The 16,802-nt window shown below is 40.3% G+C and overlaps 3 protein-coding genes across 3 annotated transcripts; 2 read left to right on the top strand and 1 right to left on the bottom strand.

Moving 5' to 3' along the window:
• Window positions 1-2,920: 2,920 nt before the first annotated feature.
• On the top strand, window positions 2,921-3,901 carry LOC111208666 (glutathione S-transferase T3-like). Its single transcript, XM_048777141.1, has 3 exons — window positions 2,921-3,221; window positions 3,281-3,680; window positions 3,832-3,901. Exons 1-3 carry the CDS (start codon window positions 2,921-2,923, stop codon window positions 3,899-3,901), a joined length of 771 nt encoding a protein of 256 aa, XP_048633098.1.
• A 678-nt stretch (window positions 3,902-4,579) lies between these two features.
• Window positions 4,580-6,255, top strand: LOC125592474. Its single transcript, XM_048767663.1, has one exon. It carries the CDS (start codon window positions 4,715-4,717, stop codon window positions 6,086-6,088), a length of 1,374 nt encoding a protein of 457 aa, XP_048623620.1. The 5' UTR covers window positions 4,580-4,714; the 3' UTR covers window positions 6,089-6,255.
• A 1,656-nt stretch (window positions 6,256-7,911) lies between these two features.
• Window positions 7,912-8,316, bottom strand: LOC125607249 (uncharacterized mitochondrial protein AtMg00860-like). The gene has a single exon (XM_048777140.1). The coding sequence runs from the start codon at window positions 8,314-8,316 to the stop codon at window positions 7,912-7,914; it is 405 nt and encodes a 134-aa protein (XP_048633097.1).
• Between the last annotated feature and the right edge of the window lie 8,486 nt (window positions 8,317-16,802).

The raw sequence follows: 16,802 nt of genomic DNA, 5'->3' as shown, positions 1-16,802 counted from the left end.
TAATTCGTCCCTTCTCGAACCATCCTGCCATATTCACAAACTCCCACAGGTTGATTCCTTCGTGTTTTCGACAGTTGACGAATCAAAAAATAAAATAAAATTATTCATTATAAATTCTAAAATGATTGTGTTGAGAAATATATTAAATAATTATTTAATATATATATATATATAAATTTTAAAAACATATATTACCATTTATATATGATAAATATTTTTGTTTTGCAAACCAAAAATGAATATCTGCGCGGATGCGCAGATCAAGCTCTAGTTTTCCTTTATAATGCCTACTAGGTTAAGATCCGTGCCTTGCACGGGATGAATTTTTAATATATAAATTATTTTTAAATATTATATATATTTTTATATATTATGAAATAATGAATAATTAAAAATTTAGTAACTATTACGTATATAATTAAATTGGTACAAATACTTAAATAAATTTTATTTATCCAGAAAAACACTTTTTCTATTTTATATGTTATAAAATTAAATTTAAATGATATTAACATAGATATATAGTACATTTTTAATATTGACATCTGTTAAAAAAATATTTTATACTCATATTATTTTTGATCGTTTGTATTTCTTTATAACAAAATTTTAAATCAATGATAACAATAAAAACTTTATGGGATGTTTAATAGTTTTAGTAATTTATAATTTTAAAAACATTCAATGCAAAGTTTAAAATCTAAATATTAAGTTGTCAATAATTGTTCAAAATGTTTACCAAAAAATTTCAAATCAAATTCTAAATTAAAATACTTATGTATTTTATATGGTATATAATTTATTTTAAAAAAACATTAATATGCATATATAATATTTATTAAATGAGACTTCCTACTTATATAATTTCGTAATCATTTGTATCTTGTTATAACATAAATTTTAAACCATGGATCACAAAAATTTCAGTGTGAGATTTTTTAACAACTTTAGTCATTTATATTCGTTTTTTTAAATTCAAAATATAACATATACTAAAAAGTCTAAAATTTTATTATATAGTTAATATGGTTGTTTAATTTATTTTAAAATGAATTAAAAATGATAGGGAATAGACTGACTTTTATCAAATCTTTATTATTCAAAATCATTAATTGTCATATATATTTTAGCCACATTAGGTAATTCTGTGATTTTTATTTAAGGAAACAATGAAGAACATTTATGATTAATTTATGGTTAGTTTAATAAAAAACTTATTATATATTTATATGAACCAACATATTTTTCTAAGAATTTTAAGAATGATCATGGTGATGACATGTGGCTACAAAAATATGTTATAATGCTTCTCTTTTAATATATAGGGGATTCAGTCACACCTATTTTGGACAGCAAGCCCCAAAGGTTGGAGAAAATAAAATAAAACAAAATATTAAACAGTCGTCGTTTTTTTTTTTTTATTGTGAATCCCCAATATAACCTAAAACCCACGATTGAATATTATCGTCTTTCAGCCTTTGCATACCTTCTTCTCCAACGCTAATTCATCAAACAGGATTCTTTCGACCGGCTTCCCTGTTTCTAACCATGAGCGCAATCCATCTAACCCCGTATCATACGCGTGAACCAGTTCATTTCTCTCATCAGTGAAAAAAGCTAGGGTTTTTTCTCTCCGAGGCGATAATCCACGCCGTGTGCGATTCCGTCGTTATTTCTCCATCAAATCGATTACGTTTTCTCTTCTCCACACTCTTAGGTCAGTATTGAGTAGATTGACGGTGTGGTAGCGTAGATTTTATGTGCGATAGGGATTTGCGATGGGGTGATTTTAAATCGATTTGGGGATTTTATTTTTTAGGGTTTTTAATGGTTATGGGAGTTCGATTGAGGGTTCAGTTACTCATATTCTTCCTTAATTATGTGCTAATAATTTGATTTCTGTCACAGATGGATCCGGCAGAGGAGAGAAGACATTCAAAGAGGCAACAGGATCACATAAACATGCTAGGGTTCGTCAGCGATTCAGAGTACGGGATTCCCAAAAGGTGTCCATGTGGTGGGAGAATCATCGATGAGGTTCGCCGGAAGGACGACTACGACACTCTTCCGGGGAAGCGGTTCTTCACATGCCAGAACTACGAGGTAAGTTTGATTTTAAACGCTTTGATTATCGTTTATGGGTTTGCAAATTGTAGAGTGTCTGATATTTGTTTATGGTGCAACCAAGGCTGATGGATTCCACTATCGTCAGCCTTGGGTGATAGGTGTGCAGGAGGAGATCGAAAGGTTGACTAAGCGGGTGGTGGAGGCTGAAGAAGTGATGTTGGGGTCGTCGAATCTCTGTAAACTGATCGACAGACTGGAGGTTAGTGACAACACATTTTCAATACTTGTGTGGTATGTTTTGCGTGACTAACACTTTTTGTTTGATGTTTACATGTCCAGGATCAGGTTAAAATGCTCTCTGAGCAGGTAGAAGACCTCACCGTGCAGGTTGCTACGTTGGAGAAGGTCTGCTTCGAATGAAACCGAAGGTAAGACTGAACCCCACTTTAGATGTAGTTCGAAAATGGCTGTTACAAATTGTTGATTGGTATAACCAGTTTAGCTATTTAATAAGTTAACTAAAAGTGATGAAAGCTTAAAAGATAACTACAACAATAACTACAACTCCAACTAGAACTCTAACTACAACTTTTAAAAATCTTTAATTAATTTTTTGTTGGTTGTTGGTTGCTGTGAACTCTCAATAGATTGTACTTAGGTGTAGTTAATATTTTCCAGTGAGTTGATGTGTATTCACTGCCGTTTGTGAAGTACTTGTGGTAGGTAGAGTTTGTTTAATTCTTCTGCTTTAGTTAATTATCTCAAATGAAAGCAAAAACTAGTTTATAAAACATAGCAAATCCACAACTAAAAACACACAAACATTTAAACAACAAACCAAACCCAAAAGATAATGGATCCTTTCTCCTACAACTCTCCCGGGTTTGTTAACCTTTTAGCTTCGCAGAGCAGTCCCCCACACGACGTGGACTCTGCTGAGGCAGTTGGTAACTCACCCGGGTTAGTTAAACCTGTAGAAAGAAGAAAGTGGGTTGTCAAAGAAGACCTTGTGCTCATTAGCGCTTGGTTGAACACGAGCAAGGATCCCATAGTCGCTAATGAGCAGAAGGCAGGGGCGTTTTGGAAGAGAATAGAGGAGTATTTTAACTCAAGCCCTCAGCTCATTGGCGCCGTTCCTAGAGAATGGAGTCAATGTAAGCAGGGTGGGGAAGGGTGAATGAGCAGGTGTGCAAGTTCGTTGGTTGCCATGAAGCCGCTTTGAAGGAGCAGACAAGCGGGCAAAATGAGAATGATGTCATGAAAGCTGCACATGACATCTTCTTCAATGACTTTAATGTCAAGTTCGCACTTGAACATTGCTGGAGGGAGCTGAGATTTGATCAGAAATGGAGGTCACACGCGTTGTCGAAAGTTGGTGGAAAGGAGAAGAGGAAGGAAGCATGTCCGGAGGTGGTGGGTGACGATGAAGAGGTGAGGCCTCCTGGTGTAAAGGCGAGCAAAGCAGCCAAGCGCAAGAAACACGGGAATGAAGCAGCTTATGATCAAATAGAAACCATGCTAGCTCTGAAAAATAACATTTCTAAACAAAAGATCCTTCATCGTCTCATTGGCAAAAATGAGGAGACTCTTTCTGATCAAGAAAAATCCCTTAAGTATAAACTAATTGGTGAAATGCTTTGAGTTGGTTAGTGCCTTGTATTGTTGCTTTGCTTAGCGTGATCGGATGGAATGTTTACGTTGGTTAGCTTAACTTTATTCGATGCTTAACATGAATTATTGTTTGGGTTTTATTTTCTTTTGCAGGTCAGAGAGTGCAGGTCAGGGTTGGAGTGAAGGTGTTGAGATTGATCAGTCGGTAAAGTTTGAAGCCTAGGTTTTTTTTTAATGTTGGGGGTAGTTGGACTGTAGACCATCTTTGGTCACGGGAAAGTGTAGTGTTTTGTTTCTTGCTACACTTATTTCATTCACGGATTGTCTTAGTATGTATTGTGTCAGTCACAACTTGATTCACGGATTATGTAATATGGTTTCAAACTCTCTATATATGTTTGCATTGTATCATTATATGAAATAGCACTTCTCTCACTTATTACTCTCTAGCAAGTTCATTCTCTTATAGCACTTCTCTTTGTATTGACTGAGATAAGATGTTTAGTTGTAAATGCTAAAAAGTGGAGATCATTCAAGTGATTCCCATTTAGTACCAAATCTGAAGGAAGCCGACACATTCAAGTGATTCCCATTTCACTGCAAGGTGATTCACAAACGGAGACACACGCAACGATCCACAACAAGGTATAATATACAACTTAGTAATGAAAAAATTATAAGATTATGAAAAGAAAAGATTATAGAGTAATAATGATAGAGTAATGTATAAAATAGATTATAGAGTAATAATGATAGAGTAATGTATAAAACAAAATTTAATGTTATGACAACTTTTTTAGACTAATGTTATGACAACTTTTATAGACTAAAGTGTAAGATTATTCACATAAAAGATGATAGAGTAATGCTAAAAAAAAAAAATAGAATATGAAAAAAAAGAAAAGATTATGTAAATAAATTATAGCATTATGACAACTTTTATATTGTCACAAAAGTAAAAGATTATGTAATAAAAATATAATTATGACAATTATTAAGACAACTTTTATATTCTTAGGACAACTTTTATATAATTATGATGAAAGAGTATTTTAAAAATATAGATTTTGAAAATAATTTATATAATTATGACAACTTTTATATTATTAAGAAAACTTTTGTCATGTTAGGAAAAAAAACACCAATGTCTTCCTCATCAAGTGATGAAGTTGATGAAGCTGTCGAAGAGATGGTCGACCAAGTAGTTGATAATTTCATCGACTCAGTGATTCATGCTCATCCCAACAAGCCGACGAGAAGAGCTTATATCGAAAGACATCGGGAACAAGGACACAATCAACTATGGAACGATTATTTCACGGAAAATCCTACATACCCACCGGAAATGTTTAGGAGGCGTTTTCGAATGAACAAGCCTTTGTTCCTTCGCATTGTCGAACGTATAACTAATGAAGTTCCATACTTTCAACAAAGACGAAATGCTTGCGGAAGGAACGGGCTATCTGCACTTCAAAAGTGTACGGCAGCTATACGTATGCTGGCATATGGTCAATCGGGAGATACATATGACGAATATCTCCGACTTGGTGACAGTACATCACGTTTATGTTTAGAAAATTTCACTAATGCAATAATTTATTTGTTTGGAGATGAGTATCTACGAAGCCCTACACCTGAAGATCTTCAACGATTACTCGATGTCGGAGAGGTATGCGGGTTTCCAGGGATGATAGGCAGCATCGATTGTATGCATTGGGAGTGGAAAAACTGTCCAACAGCTTGGAAAGGTCAGTACACACGTGGTTCAGGAAAGCCGACAATTGTCTTAGAAGCCGTGGCATCACAGGATCTTTGGATATGGCACGCATTTTTCGGATTACCAGGTACCCTCAACGATATCAATGTTCTTGATCGGTCACCAGTTTTTGATGACATCTTACAAGGTCGAGCACCTAAAGTTAAGTTCAAGGTCAACAACCACACTTATCGTATGGCCTACTACCTTACGGACGGAATTTATCCGAAATGGGCAACATTTATCCAATCCATCCCACTTCCTCAAGGTCCTAAAGCTGAGCTATTTGCTGAACGTCAAGAATCCACCAGAAAAGATGTCGAACGGGCTTTTGGAGTATTGCAATCGAGGTTTGCAATTGTTAACAACCCAGCTCTACTATGGGACAAGGAAAAGATAGGAAAGATTATGAGAACTTGTGTCATATTGCACAATATGATAGTAGAGAACGAACGACACGGATACGCTCAAATTGATACATCTGAGTTCGAGTTAGGAGAGTCAAGCAGAAGTTCGAGGGTGCAACGGAGAGAAAGTATTCATGTCGGTGATATGTTAGGCATTCGCAGAGAAGTTCGAGATAAAGAGAAGCATGATCGTTTGAAAGCTGATTTAATGGAAAATATATGGCAAAAGTTTGGTAATGAAGATTAATAATGTTTTTATGTTCTTCTATTTCTCAATTTATGTAATCTACTCTTATGTATTGAATAAAAAGTTTTAAAATATTTATAATATATTTTAATATTTTATTTATGTATTCTCAATAATTTGAAATTTTCTTTTTTTTAATTTATATTATTATTTTATTCCTATGAACTCCTTCTTCGGGTTCACTAATGCAGAAAACAACAAATACAGGTTCATAACTATTTATGGCCCCACCAAAAATATTAAAAAAATTGGGTGAACCCCAATGGGGGGTTCACCAATGCTCATGCTCTAAGCTGCTTTGTGCTCCATTTCTACTGGTAAATGACATGATTTGCCATAAAGGAGGTGGAATGGTGTTGTTCCTAACGGCGTTTTGTAGGCGGTCCTGTAGGCCCAAAGTGCATTATCTAGTTTCCTAGACCAATCTTTTCTGGAGGTTCCTACGGTTTTCTCTAAGATTTCCTTAATTTGCCGGTTAGAGACTTCTACTTGTCCACTAGTTTGTGGGTGGTAAGGTGTGGCTACTCTATGATGAACACCATTCTATTTAAGCAATCTATCAAAGATTTTGTTAATGAAATGAGTTCCACCGTCACTAGTGACTACTCTTGGGACTCCAAATCTTGGAAAGATTGTACTCTTGAAGAGTTTAATAACCACAGATGCGTCATTGGTAGGAGAAGCTACTGCTTCGACCCATTTGGATACGTAGTCTACAGCGACTAGTATATATTTGTTTCCATATGAAGACGGGAATGGTCCCATAAAATCGATACCCCAGCAATCAAAGACTTCAACTTCAAGAATGAACTTCTGTTCCATTTCGTGTCTTTTGCTGATTTTTTCACGTCTTTGGCATCTGTCACATTGGGTTATAAATGCGTGGACATCGCAAAAAGTGGTCGGCCACCAAAATCCTTCTTGGAGGATTTTTAAAACTGTTTTAAAGGTAGCGAAATGTCCTGCATAATCAGCTCCGTGACATTGGTAAATAATGTCCGGAATTTCAGCTTCGGATACGCATTGTCTATATATGCCATCAGAACAATGCTTATAGAGGTAAGGTTCATCCCAATGATAGCGTCTTACTTCTCTGAAAAATTTCTTCCTCATATATCCCTTGACTTCGTCTGGCTCAACCTCAGCTGCCAAATAGTTAACTATGTCGGCATACCAGGGTCGGTTATTTGATTTTCTACCAATCGCGTCTACCTCCCGTTGTGATAATTCTTCAGGTTTAAGATTAATCTCATCACCGGAAACATTAACTTGTAAATTGAAATTGATTTTAATAGACGGGGGTTCGTGATCTTGGTTATTGAAGAGTTGATAAGTTACATCATTTTCGTCATCGATCGATGTATCACTACGTAAATCGATCGATATGCCACTTCTCTCATCGATCGATAGATCTTCAGATGTGAGAGATATTTTACCGACGAAAGACGTATCTATGTGTGCAACATTCTCTGTGGGGAAGAAATCGTCTATAGGGACATCATCCTCTATTCTTATCCGGGAAAGATGGTCAGCGACTCCATTATCTACTCCTCTCTTATCCTTAATCTCAATGTCAAACTCTTGGAGTAGTAGTATCCAGCGTATGAGTCGAGGTTTAGCATCTTTCTTTTGCATTAAATATTTGATGGCAGCGTGATCAATGTGAACTATCACTCGTGAGCCAATCAAGTATTGACGGAATTTTTCAAAAGAGTAAACTACAGCTAATAGTTCTTTTTCTGTTGTTGCGTAATTTCGTTGCGCTTCATCAAGCGTGCGGCTGGCGTAGTAAATGGCGTGTAGCTTTTTGTTTTTCATTTGGCCTAAACTGCTCCAATTGCGAAATCGCTCGCATCGCACATGATTTCGAAAGGAAGATTCCAGTCGGGGGCTTGTACGACGGGAGCAGTGATAAGGGATTTCTTTAAATCTTCAAAAGCTTTCATGCATTCAGGGGTAAAATCGAATTTAATATCCTTGCATAACAGGTTGTTTAGAGGTCTAGCGATTTTGCTGAAATCCAGTATAAATCTCCTGTAAAATCCGGTGTGTCCGAGAAAACTTTGCACGTCTTTAACAGTTTTGGGTGGAGGTAAACTGGTCATTATATCAATCTTAGCTCTTTCTACCTCTATACCAGCGGCCGAAACCTTATGTCCTAACACTATTCCATCGTTAACCATGAAATGACATTTTTCCAGTTTAAGACAAGGTTCTTTTCTTCGCATCTTTCCAGTACTTTGCATAAATTATCTAGGCAACTCTTAAAATCTGAGCCGTAGACTGAAAAGTCATCCATGAATACTTCCATGAAGTCCTCGATCATATCCGTAAACATTGACATCATGCAACGTTGGAAAGTGGCGGGGGCGTTACAAAGACCAAATGGCATTCTGCGATATGCGAAAGTTCCAGAGGGGCATGTAAACGTTGTCTTTTCTTGATCATCCGGGTGTATAGGAATTTGGAAAAATCTGGAATATCGATCAAAAAAACAGTAATACTGGTGATTAGCTAATCTCTCCAGCATTTGATCAATAAAGGGAAGGGGAAAATGGTCTTTCCTAGTAGCGACATTCAATTTCCTATAATCAATATACATCCGATGACCAGTAACGGTACGAGTCGGAATGAGTTCGTCATTTTCATTCTTCACTACAGTGATACCTCCCTTTTTAGGTACAACATGTACGGGCTTACCCATTTGCTATCCGAAATAGGGTAAATAACTCCAGCATCAAGGAGTTTTATAATTTCCTTTTTAAATACTTCCTTTAGATTCGAATTTAATCTCCTTTGCTGCTCTATTGATGTTTTAGCGTCATCTTCCAAGTTGATTCGATGCATGCAAAGATCGGGAGAGATTCTAGAAATGTCATCGAGAGAATATCCGATCGCTTTCCTGTACTTGCGCAATTTATTTAGTAATAAAGCAAGTTCTCCACTAGTGAGATTTGCGTTGACGATAACAGGGTAGGACTGGTCATAAAGGTAAGCGTACTTAAGACCATTGGGTAGAGGTTTTAATTCTACCTTTGGTGCTCTATCTTTAGACCTATTTGATTGCGAGGGAGGTTGTCGATCGATAGTATCTTGAAGGTATCGATCGATGACAACTTCTGAGTCGTCATTTTCTTCTACGTTTGCAACTTCGATGCTAGCGTCCATTAGTCGCATGTAATCGTCTGTTCTATCTGATATGCTGAAAATTTCATTTTCCACGTGGTTAAGGGTGTCTTCTAAAGGGTTGTCTGAACACATGTTTATGACAGAGTCTTTTTCATCCTCAGAAACTTTTTCCACGTAGAAAGCCTGGTCATCTATTAGGTGTCGCTTAATCAGTTTTTCCATATCAAAAGTCATCGAGATATCCCCTATGTTCAAATTAATTCGTCCTTCTTTGACATCAATGATTGCTCCAGCTGTAGCTAGGAATAGCCGACCCAGAATGAGGGTGTCTTTGGGTTCTTGTATGTATTTTAACACAACAAAATCCGTAGGCACGATGCAATCATTAATCTTTATGGGAACATCTTCGAGAATTCCTTCGGGTACCCTGATAGATCTATCAGCTAAAACCAGGGTGATCGGAGTTGGCATAAACTCTTTATATCCTAAAGTTACTGCAACAGAGTAAGGCATAAGGTTCACGCTAGAGCCGAGGTCACATAATGATCTAGGAAAACGCGTGTTTTCTATTTTACAATCTAGGACGAAACTACCAGGATCTGGTCTTTTTGTTGGAGTTTATCCTCTAATCATAGCGCTTACTTCTTCTGAAATCATCATCACGCTATGTTCTGCAATTGGGTAGTTTGGAGATGTCATGTCCTTTATATACTTCTTAATCGAAGGTGCTATCTTTATAGCATCACTAAGGGAAATCTCAACAGAAATCTTATCTAAGGCTTTCTTGCAGATCGCGTTCTCTAATGATTTCTTAGTTTGCATTTTAGGAGGAAAAGGGGGTAAAGTTCTGTAGACTCTTTCAATTATGGGTTTGGGTTGAGTAGACCGTCGATCGACTGGTTTTTCAGGCTGTCGACCGATGGTATGTCTTTCAGGTTGATCGACGTTAGTTCCGTACTGTCGATCGATCTTGTCCTCAATCTCCGTATCTTCTTCAAATTCTAAGTCTATTATCTTTTCCTTAGCCTTTTCAGCGGTGGTTTTCCGGTTCTCTTGAGATGGATTTGGGTCAAGATCGTTAAAAAGAATAGGATGAGAGTTGCTTTTGCCGGTTTTGTCAGTGTTGTCAGGTTTTCCAACATCTGTGTTATTCCTCGTATCTGCTGCAAGGTTTTTCCCGCTGCGCAACATTACGGCACTGACTTGACGTCTCGGGTTTAAATCAGTTCTTCCGGGAAGACATCCTGCATCTCTTTTTATGGCAGTTGCAATTTCAGCTACTTGACCTTCTAATTTTCGGATTAGTTCTCCCAAAGAATCTGCTTTCTCCATTAATTCTCCGTAAACCATATTTATTTTTCCGTTAAACTCCGATTTTGTCTTACGGTTGCCAGTAAGAGCTTGTCTGATATTGAATCTCCCTCTTCCGGTACGTGATTTTACAGCAGTGTCATAAGCTTGGGTAAAGCTATCGACGTTAAGCACAGAGTAGGGATCGGAACAGTTTGTTCCTTCATCCAAATAATCATTGGTGTCACACAAAGCGTTGTCGTTGATCTGGGCTATATCAGATCAGTGTTTGTTTTGAAGAAAGGAACGAAGGGACTTAAGGGAATTCTTAATTTCTATCAAATCAGAATTGTCTTTTGGACTTGTGGATTTTTCTATCTCTTCATCCATCTTTTCATAGGATCTTCCCGTTGTCATATATAAGACGTTTGGCTTCTTCGGGATTCCTAGTGATGAAATTTCCCTCACTCGCTATCGAGTGTGGTTTAATAGCTCAAGTTAACACTTCCATAAAAGATGTTAAGAAGTTGTGGTTTTGAATAACCATGATGGGGACATTCAAGTTCATAGCCTCTGAATCTTCCCCAGGCGTTTTTAAACGATTCGCGTGGACCTTGGCGAAATGTAGAAATTTGCTTTCTTACTTCCCAGTAGCGTTCATCAGTGAAAAATTCTCTAAGGAAGGCACTTCTAATCTCTTCCCAACAAGTGAGTGATCCTGCTGCTAAATAGTTTACCAACCTGAGGGCTTCTCCTTCTAGGGAGAATGAGAATAGTTTGCAACGATCAGATTTGTGGGAACCGAAATTTGCACTGTCGATTTCCGTTTAAATAAGGAAACTAGAAAAACCCTAATTTCCCAAAGGACCCGGATATCTACTAATTACCACACGTCAAGCAATCAGAACACGAGAATAACAACGATAAGAATAAGAAATCGAAAAAAGAGAGCAAAGTAGATCTTATTCCGAATCTGCGTATGAGCGTTTATAACAAGGTATAAGCCTGGGCTCGAGAGCTGTCGGCGAGATTCCTAGTTCTAGCAACCCTAAGACGGGTAAACCTATTTGAGTCCAGCTCGAAATAACAAAAACGGAAAATTGCCTAAATTGCTCTAAGTGCTAAGTTTGCTCTGAAAAATTTCTCTCTCCTGCGGTCCTCGCCTAGAACTCCTTATATACTAGCTCCAAGGTCGGTTAACGCTTTTACTCTTCTGCCTTTAAGCCGTCATAGCATAAAAATGGAGATATTCTATTTTTCCCGATCTTCACAATTATCTTCAAAACTTAAGTATTTATCCGCGGAAACTTGACATTTATTCTTCCTTGTGGACCAAACGTAAACCGTGCTGTGGTTTATGGGCTTTTAGTTAAGAAATCGTAGGATTGGCCTGGAGTCGTGTCTTAGGTCCCTATGGGCCGTCTTCCGACTCGACACGTTTATTACGATTTCTTTCGATAAAGAACGAAATTTCCACGGTTTTTAATCCGCAAAGTTTGATCGATGATTTAGAATAGCGGAAAACATAGACTAAACTCGCTACGGTCTTCGGGAGATAGCATTTGAAGGTTTGACGAGAATGCATGGACTGGTGTCGTATCGATGTTCGGAAGAGCTCGGTCGCTACGCAGCGACCAAACTTTGGCTCGAGCCCGGTTGCTACATAGCGACCGAGCGGGACGGACGCTCGGTCGGTACGTAGCGACCGAGCTTGGCTTGGGCTCAGTCGCTGCGTAGCGACCTAGCGGGACGTACGCTCGATCGCTACGTAGCGACCGAGCTTGACTCGGGCTCGGTCGCTATGTAGCGACCGAGCGGACGGACGCTCGGTCGCTAAGTAGCGACCGAGCTTTGGCTTGGACTTGGTTGCTATGTAGCGACCGGATAGCGTGCATGCGCGGTAGTTTCGCAATGATTGAGCTCGAGTTGTCCATTTTGAGCTTTCAAGGATACTTTTTCGTAAAAACTTCGTATTGGTTATTTTTTATGAGAATCGTAATTTTCTTTTACTATCTTCTCGAAAATATGATTTCCGAGGGTTTCCGGGTGTTAATTCCGTCGTGACCGTTTTTGACCCCAACAGTTAGCCCTCCAGCCCGTTAGGACCATGCATCGTAGGGTCCTAGCGTGCGGTTAGGCATGTTTGGCAAGTTAGGCGTGTTGGACGGAATTAATATCCGAAAGTCCGAGTTTGAATAGTAAATTCTCATGCCTATAAGAAGGGAGGTAACTTGTTTCACAGTTTTTTCACTTTCTTGTTTTCTCTAAGATTTCTCTTAAGAAAAACTTTCTTTCGTTCTCTCCATCATTTCCCTCTATTTTCCAAAAGAGAAAGTATGAAATGTCGAGCAAGAAAAAGATTGCGAGAAAAGAGTCTTCATCAGCGAGTGCTCATGAAGAGCTCGTTGTTCCGATGATGGAGTTTGTGCCTCACTCGGTAGATCCCGCCGAGAATGAGGCATGGTGGGTTGCGCATTACGGTTCGATGACTCCTCCCAAAGAGAAGTCATTCCCGGTCCTGACCCATCGTGCGATCGAGGAAGGGGCACTGAGCAGGAGTACCGCCGAGTTTCTCGAGATCATGCGATCGTTCTATCGTATTCCGAGTACGGTGGAGTTCCGGGTTCCTCGTCGAGGTAAACGCGCTGATAACCCCCCGGAGGGTTACTTTACTTGCTACGAAGTGTTCGTAGTGCGTTGTCGCTTGTGGTTCCCGATTCCTGAAATCGTTGTCCGAGTATTGGATCGTTTCGAGGTGGCAATAAACCAGCTAAATCCTCTTGCCATTCAGCACCTTATTGGAATCCTGATCCTGAGCTATGAGCATGGTCTCTCCCTTTCCGTTGATCAATTTGAAGCGCTTTTAAGGCTACAGCTTGTCAAGGATAAGGAAAAGTATAGGCTGGTCCATCGGAGCTTCATGTCGGTGGTTAAGAGGTTCAGCTCCAACTTCAACTCGTGGAAGAAATTTTTCTTCTTTGTTCGTATAGATGCTGCGTCAGTCGAAGAGAGTTGTATCCCACTACTCCGGAGGTTGCCGAACGATCGTCCCTTCATCAACCCGCTGGCTCCGTTTCCCGAGGATATCATTGAAGTGAGGGACCTTCTTAGGAATGGTCCGTTTTTCTGGACTTCTTTCACGCCGAAACGAGTTCGGAAGGCTATAAGGTTTGTGTGTCCCGATCCTGTGGAAGCGGGGAACGACTCCGAGCCCGATGATCAGAGTCCCGACGCTGCCCCCGCTGCTGTGACGGGTGGAACTCTTCAAAGGGGAAGGATATCGATAGAGTTTTCGATGGATGATTCTATGCTTCCGGGATGGGATCCAGACCTTGCTTATGGCGACGGAAGCGGTTATAGCGAGGTTCCTATTCCGGATTTCGACGATTTTTTTGCTGGTTTACCCTCGGGCTTCGATGCTCCTCTACCAACGAATGAAACAGGAAGGCCGAAGGTTGTCGCGGAAGGGTCTTGTATTATCAACGGGGTATGATTTTCTCGAAATTTTTTGTGATTGCCTAGGTGTTTCTTTTTCTGCTTATAACTAGTTAATTGGTTTTGCAGGGCCTTAACTTGCTTGGCTCGGCCATTGAAGCGAGCCATAGGGAAGCTATGGTCTATCGTTTCAAAGCGGAGAAAGCGGAGCGAGATCTCGCTCGCGTGCAAGGTGAGGTGTCGGAGCTAGAAGCACAACTTACTCGTGATCATGCGCGGGCCATCCGTAAAGCGGAAAGGAAGGGCAAAAGTGAAATTGTCGAGGTGATGAAGACTCGTGGTTCTGAGTTCCAGGTCGAATACGGAAACCTCAAGGATGCCTTTACCTCGGTAGGTGATTTCCGTGAGTGCCGCGGTTCAGTCGGAAGTCTTTGGAGAACACAAGCCGACGACTATGTGTTCGAGCAGGAAATGAGCTTGATGAAGAGCGGCATGAACGAACGTGTCCACGCTGAGGCGCTCATTCCTTCGATCGACGAGAGGATCCAAAGGTTCTGGGATTCCATCCCGGTTTCTCCTGATACCGTAGAGGTTCCGACCGGGCTTCCTGATGATGGCGAGGAAGTGGACCGTCCTGCGGATGCGTTCGGTGCTTCGTTGTCCGGGGACTTTGACTTTGGGCCATGAGAGGCGGAGTGATTGCTGAGAGGAAGATGCTTTTCTTTCCATTCTATGTTTGCGGCCGAATGTGGCCTTTATTTCGAGAGATTGTATGGGCCTGTTTTGGCCGTTTTTATTACTAATCGGAACTGGCCGTTGGTGGCTTTGAATCCCTTACCGCTTTACGCGGTTTTATATATATGATGAATATTTCATTTCGAATTTTCCGGAGTAGGTTCGAAGTAAATATGAGTTGTCGTCTCATATTTAATTCCGATGAGACGTTCAATCAGTTGGTTCGTATAAAATTACTTATCTTTACGATTTTCGGGAACATTGAAATGTGAACAGAGAGACATGGTTTAGGATCTCGTATCTTTTAGATATCATGTCTTGAGATGTTTGAGACCAGAGCGTTGGGTTTAGGGCAAGACCTAGGTTTACTTTCGGTTAAGGTTTGTGTGGTGACTAGCCGGCTATCGTTTTTCCTGTTGTGATTTCTTCCTGACTCGTACCGATTTAAAGTCCGCGATAGGTTCTCGAGCATCTTCTCAGAGGCAATTTTTAAGCCAACTGGAAGTGCTAAACCAAAATTTCGGATTTTTGTTGTAGCGCGCTTTCGTCCTTTGTTGGACGTTTTGAAGATTAAAAGAGTGGTCGATTGCGTTTGTTTAAGACGGCTGGCTTGTTCGTCGGGGCCAATCGACGAACGGGGTGTAAGGTTTTTGGTGGTCGCGTTCGGACAATTTGTTCGAATTATCTTCAAATTTTAACTTTTGCGACGTCTAGCAGTTGTTTCGAGGATTATACGTGTGTCTTTAAGTGTTTGAAAGATGATAACTTTATGATTTCGGGCCGGATAGGGCCGCAAAAAAGAGTCTTAACGTTTCCAGGTGTGTCCTGAAAGTTTTTGCGTTTAACTGAAGCGTAAACGTTTTTGATAAAAAGGAGCAACGTAGATTGTAGTAAAAGTTTTTGAAGTTTCTAAAAACTCGATTACAATAATGAAGATTTTTCTGAATGGGAGTATACGAGTATACGCACCCACTCCCCCCCCCCTTTTTAGAGAGGGGGATAGCTGAACTCGTCTTTTGACGAGCTGCCTACGTACCCCTTTCGAGGATCAAGCCATCTCGTAGTTCTGTTTCATGCCGCGAGCGTTTTTACTCGGCGGTAGACGTCGCGCTGTCCGCCTTGACCGTGTTGATCGTGGCTGGGTCAAGGCTATTTTCCGGATATTCCAGTTGAGTTGTGGCGTCGGCTTTGGACTCGTGTCGAGTTTTGACGTCCGATGCGCTTGCGTCGGCAGACGATTTTAATTCGTCTTTCCTTGGGGCGTTTTTGGCCGAAGATTGATCCATCTTCGTGCGTTTGCGATTCGTTGTTGCAGAAGTCGTGATTTGTCTTAACTTGTGCTCTGCGAGGAAGCATAGCCACGACTGTTTTTGGCATCCCCAGATAGCCGCGACTCCGCTTGGTGTCGGAAATTTGAGACCCAGGTGGTAGGTTGATGGAACTGCTTGCATGGCATTGAGCCATGGAGTTCCCATGATCACGTTGTAGATAGCGGGATGATCGATACCGCGAACTCGATGATTTTCGTGATCTCCTTGGCCATGACTGGCAACTGGATTGATCCAAGAGTCATCGATACTTCGCCTGAAAAACCCATGAGTGGTTTTGGCGTCGGAATTACTTCTCCGAGTTCGATTCTCATCCGCTTGAGAGTGTCGTGGAAGATCACGTTGACCGTGCTTCCCGTGTCAACGAGTACCCTTCCGACTTCTAAGTCTCGTATGACGAGATCTATGACGAGCGGATCGCAGTGAGGTTGATCGATGCCGCCGGCTTCCTCCTTTGTGAAGGTGATCGAGCAATTTTGGCCATCTCAGGGAGGAGTCCATGTAGGCCAATTTGCACTCGACTCTTCCTTCCGTTGGTAAGCCTTGATGGCTTAAACAGTATCGCTGCAGTATTGTGATCCTCCGATGATCATGTTGACTCTGCGACGATTGTTATCATTCCCCTTGTCGTATGGCCTCCTATCGCGTTTATCCCCCGGCTGGTTTCGTTGAGGGGATTTTTCAGCGGGCGGATTTCTATCCGTCTTTGGAGGGCGATTAGATTCGAGGATGAGATCCTTGACGCTGGTTACTTCCGAGAGCTCTCCAGCGAGTAGCTTCGCGGCCAGCCTTGCTCC

This window comes from Brassica napus, chromosome A3 (genome assembly GCF_020379485.1).
Source record: "Brassica napus cultivar Da-Ae chromosome A3, Da-Ae, whole genome shotgun sequence".
In the NCBI taxonomy this organism is placed as follows: Eukaryota; Viridiplantae; Streptophyta; class Magnoliopsida; order Brassicales; family Brassicaceae; genus Brassica; species Brassica napus.
This window is presented reverse-complemented; position numbering and strand designations above follow the sequence as displayed.

Excerpts from the sequence above, each read along its gene's own strand:
- LOC111208666 (XM_048777141.1), top strand. The coding sequence starts at position 2,921 with ATGGATCCTTTCTCCTACAACTCTCCCGGGTTTGTTAACCTTTTAGCT. Across the intron at positions 3,222-3,280 it reads TCCTAGAGAATGGAGTCAAT|CCGCTTTGAAGGAGCAGACA; the intron begins GTAAGCAGGGTG and ends GTTGCCATGAAG. Across the intron at positions 3,681-3,831 it reads GATCAAGAAAAATCCCTTAA|GTCAGAGAGTGCAGGTCAGG; the intron begins GTATAAACTAAT and ends TTTCTTTTGCAG.
- LOC125592474 (XM_048767663.1), top strand. The coding sequence starts at position 4,715 with ATGATGAAAGAGTATTTTAAAAATATAGATTTTGAAAATAATTTATAT.
- LOC125607249 (XM_048777140.1), bottom strand. The coding sequence starts at position 8,316 with ATGCGAAGAAAAGAACCTTGTCTTAAACTGGAAAAATGTCATTTCATG.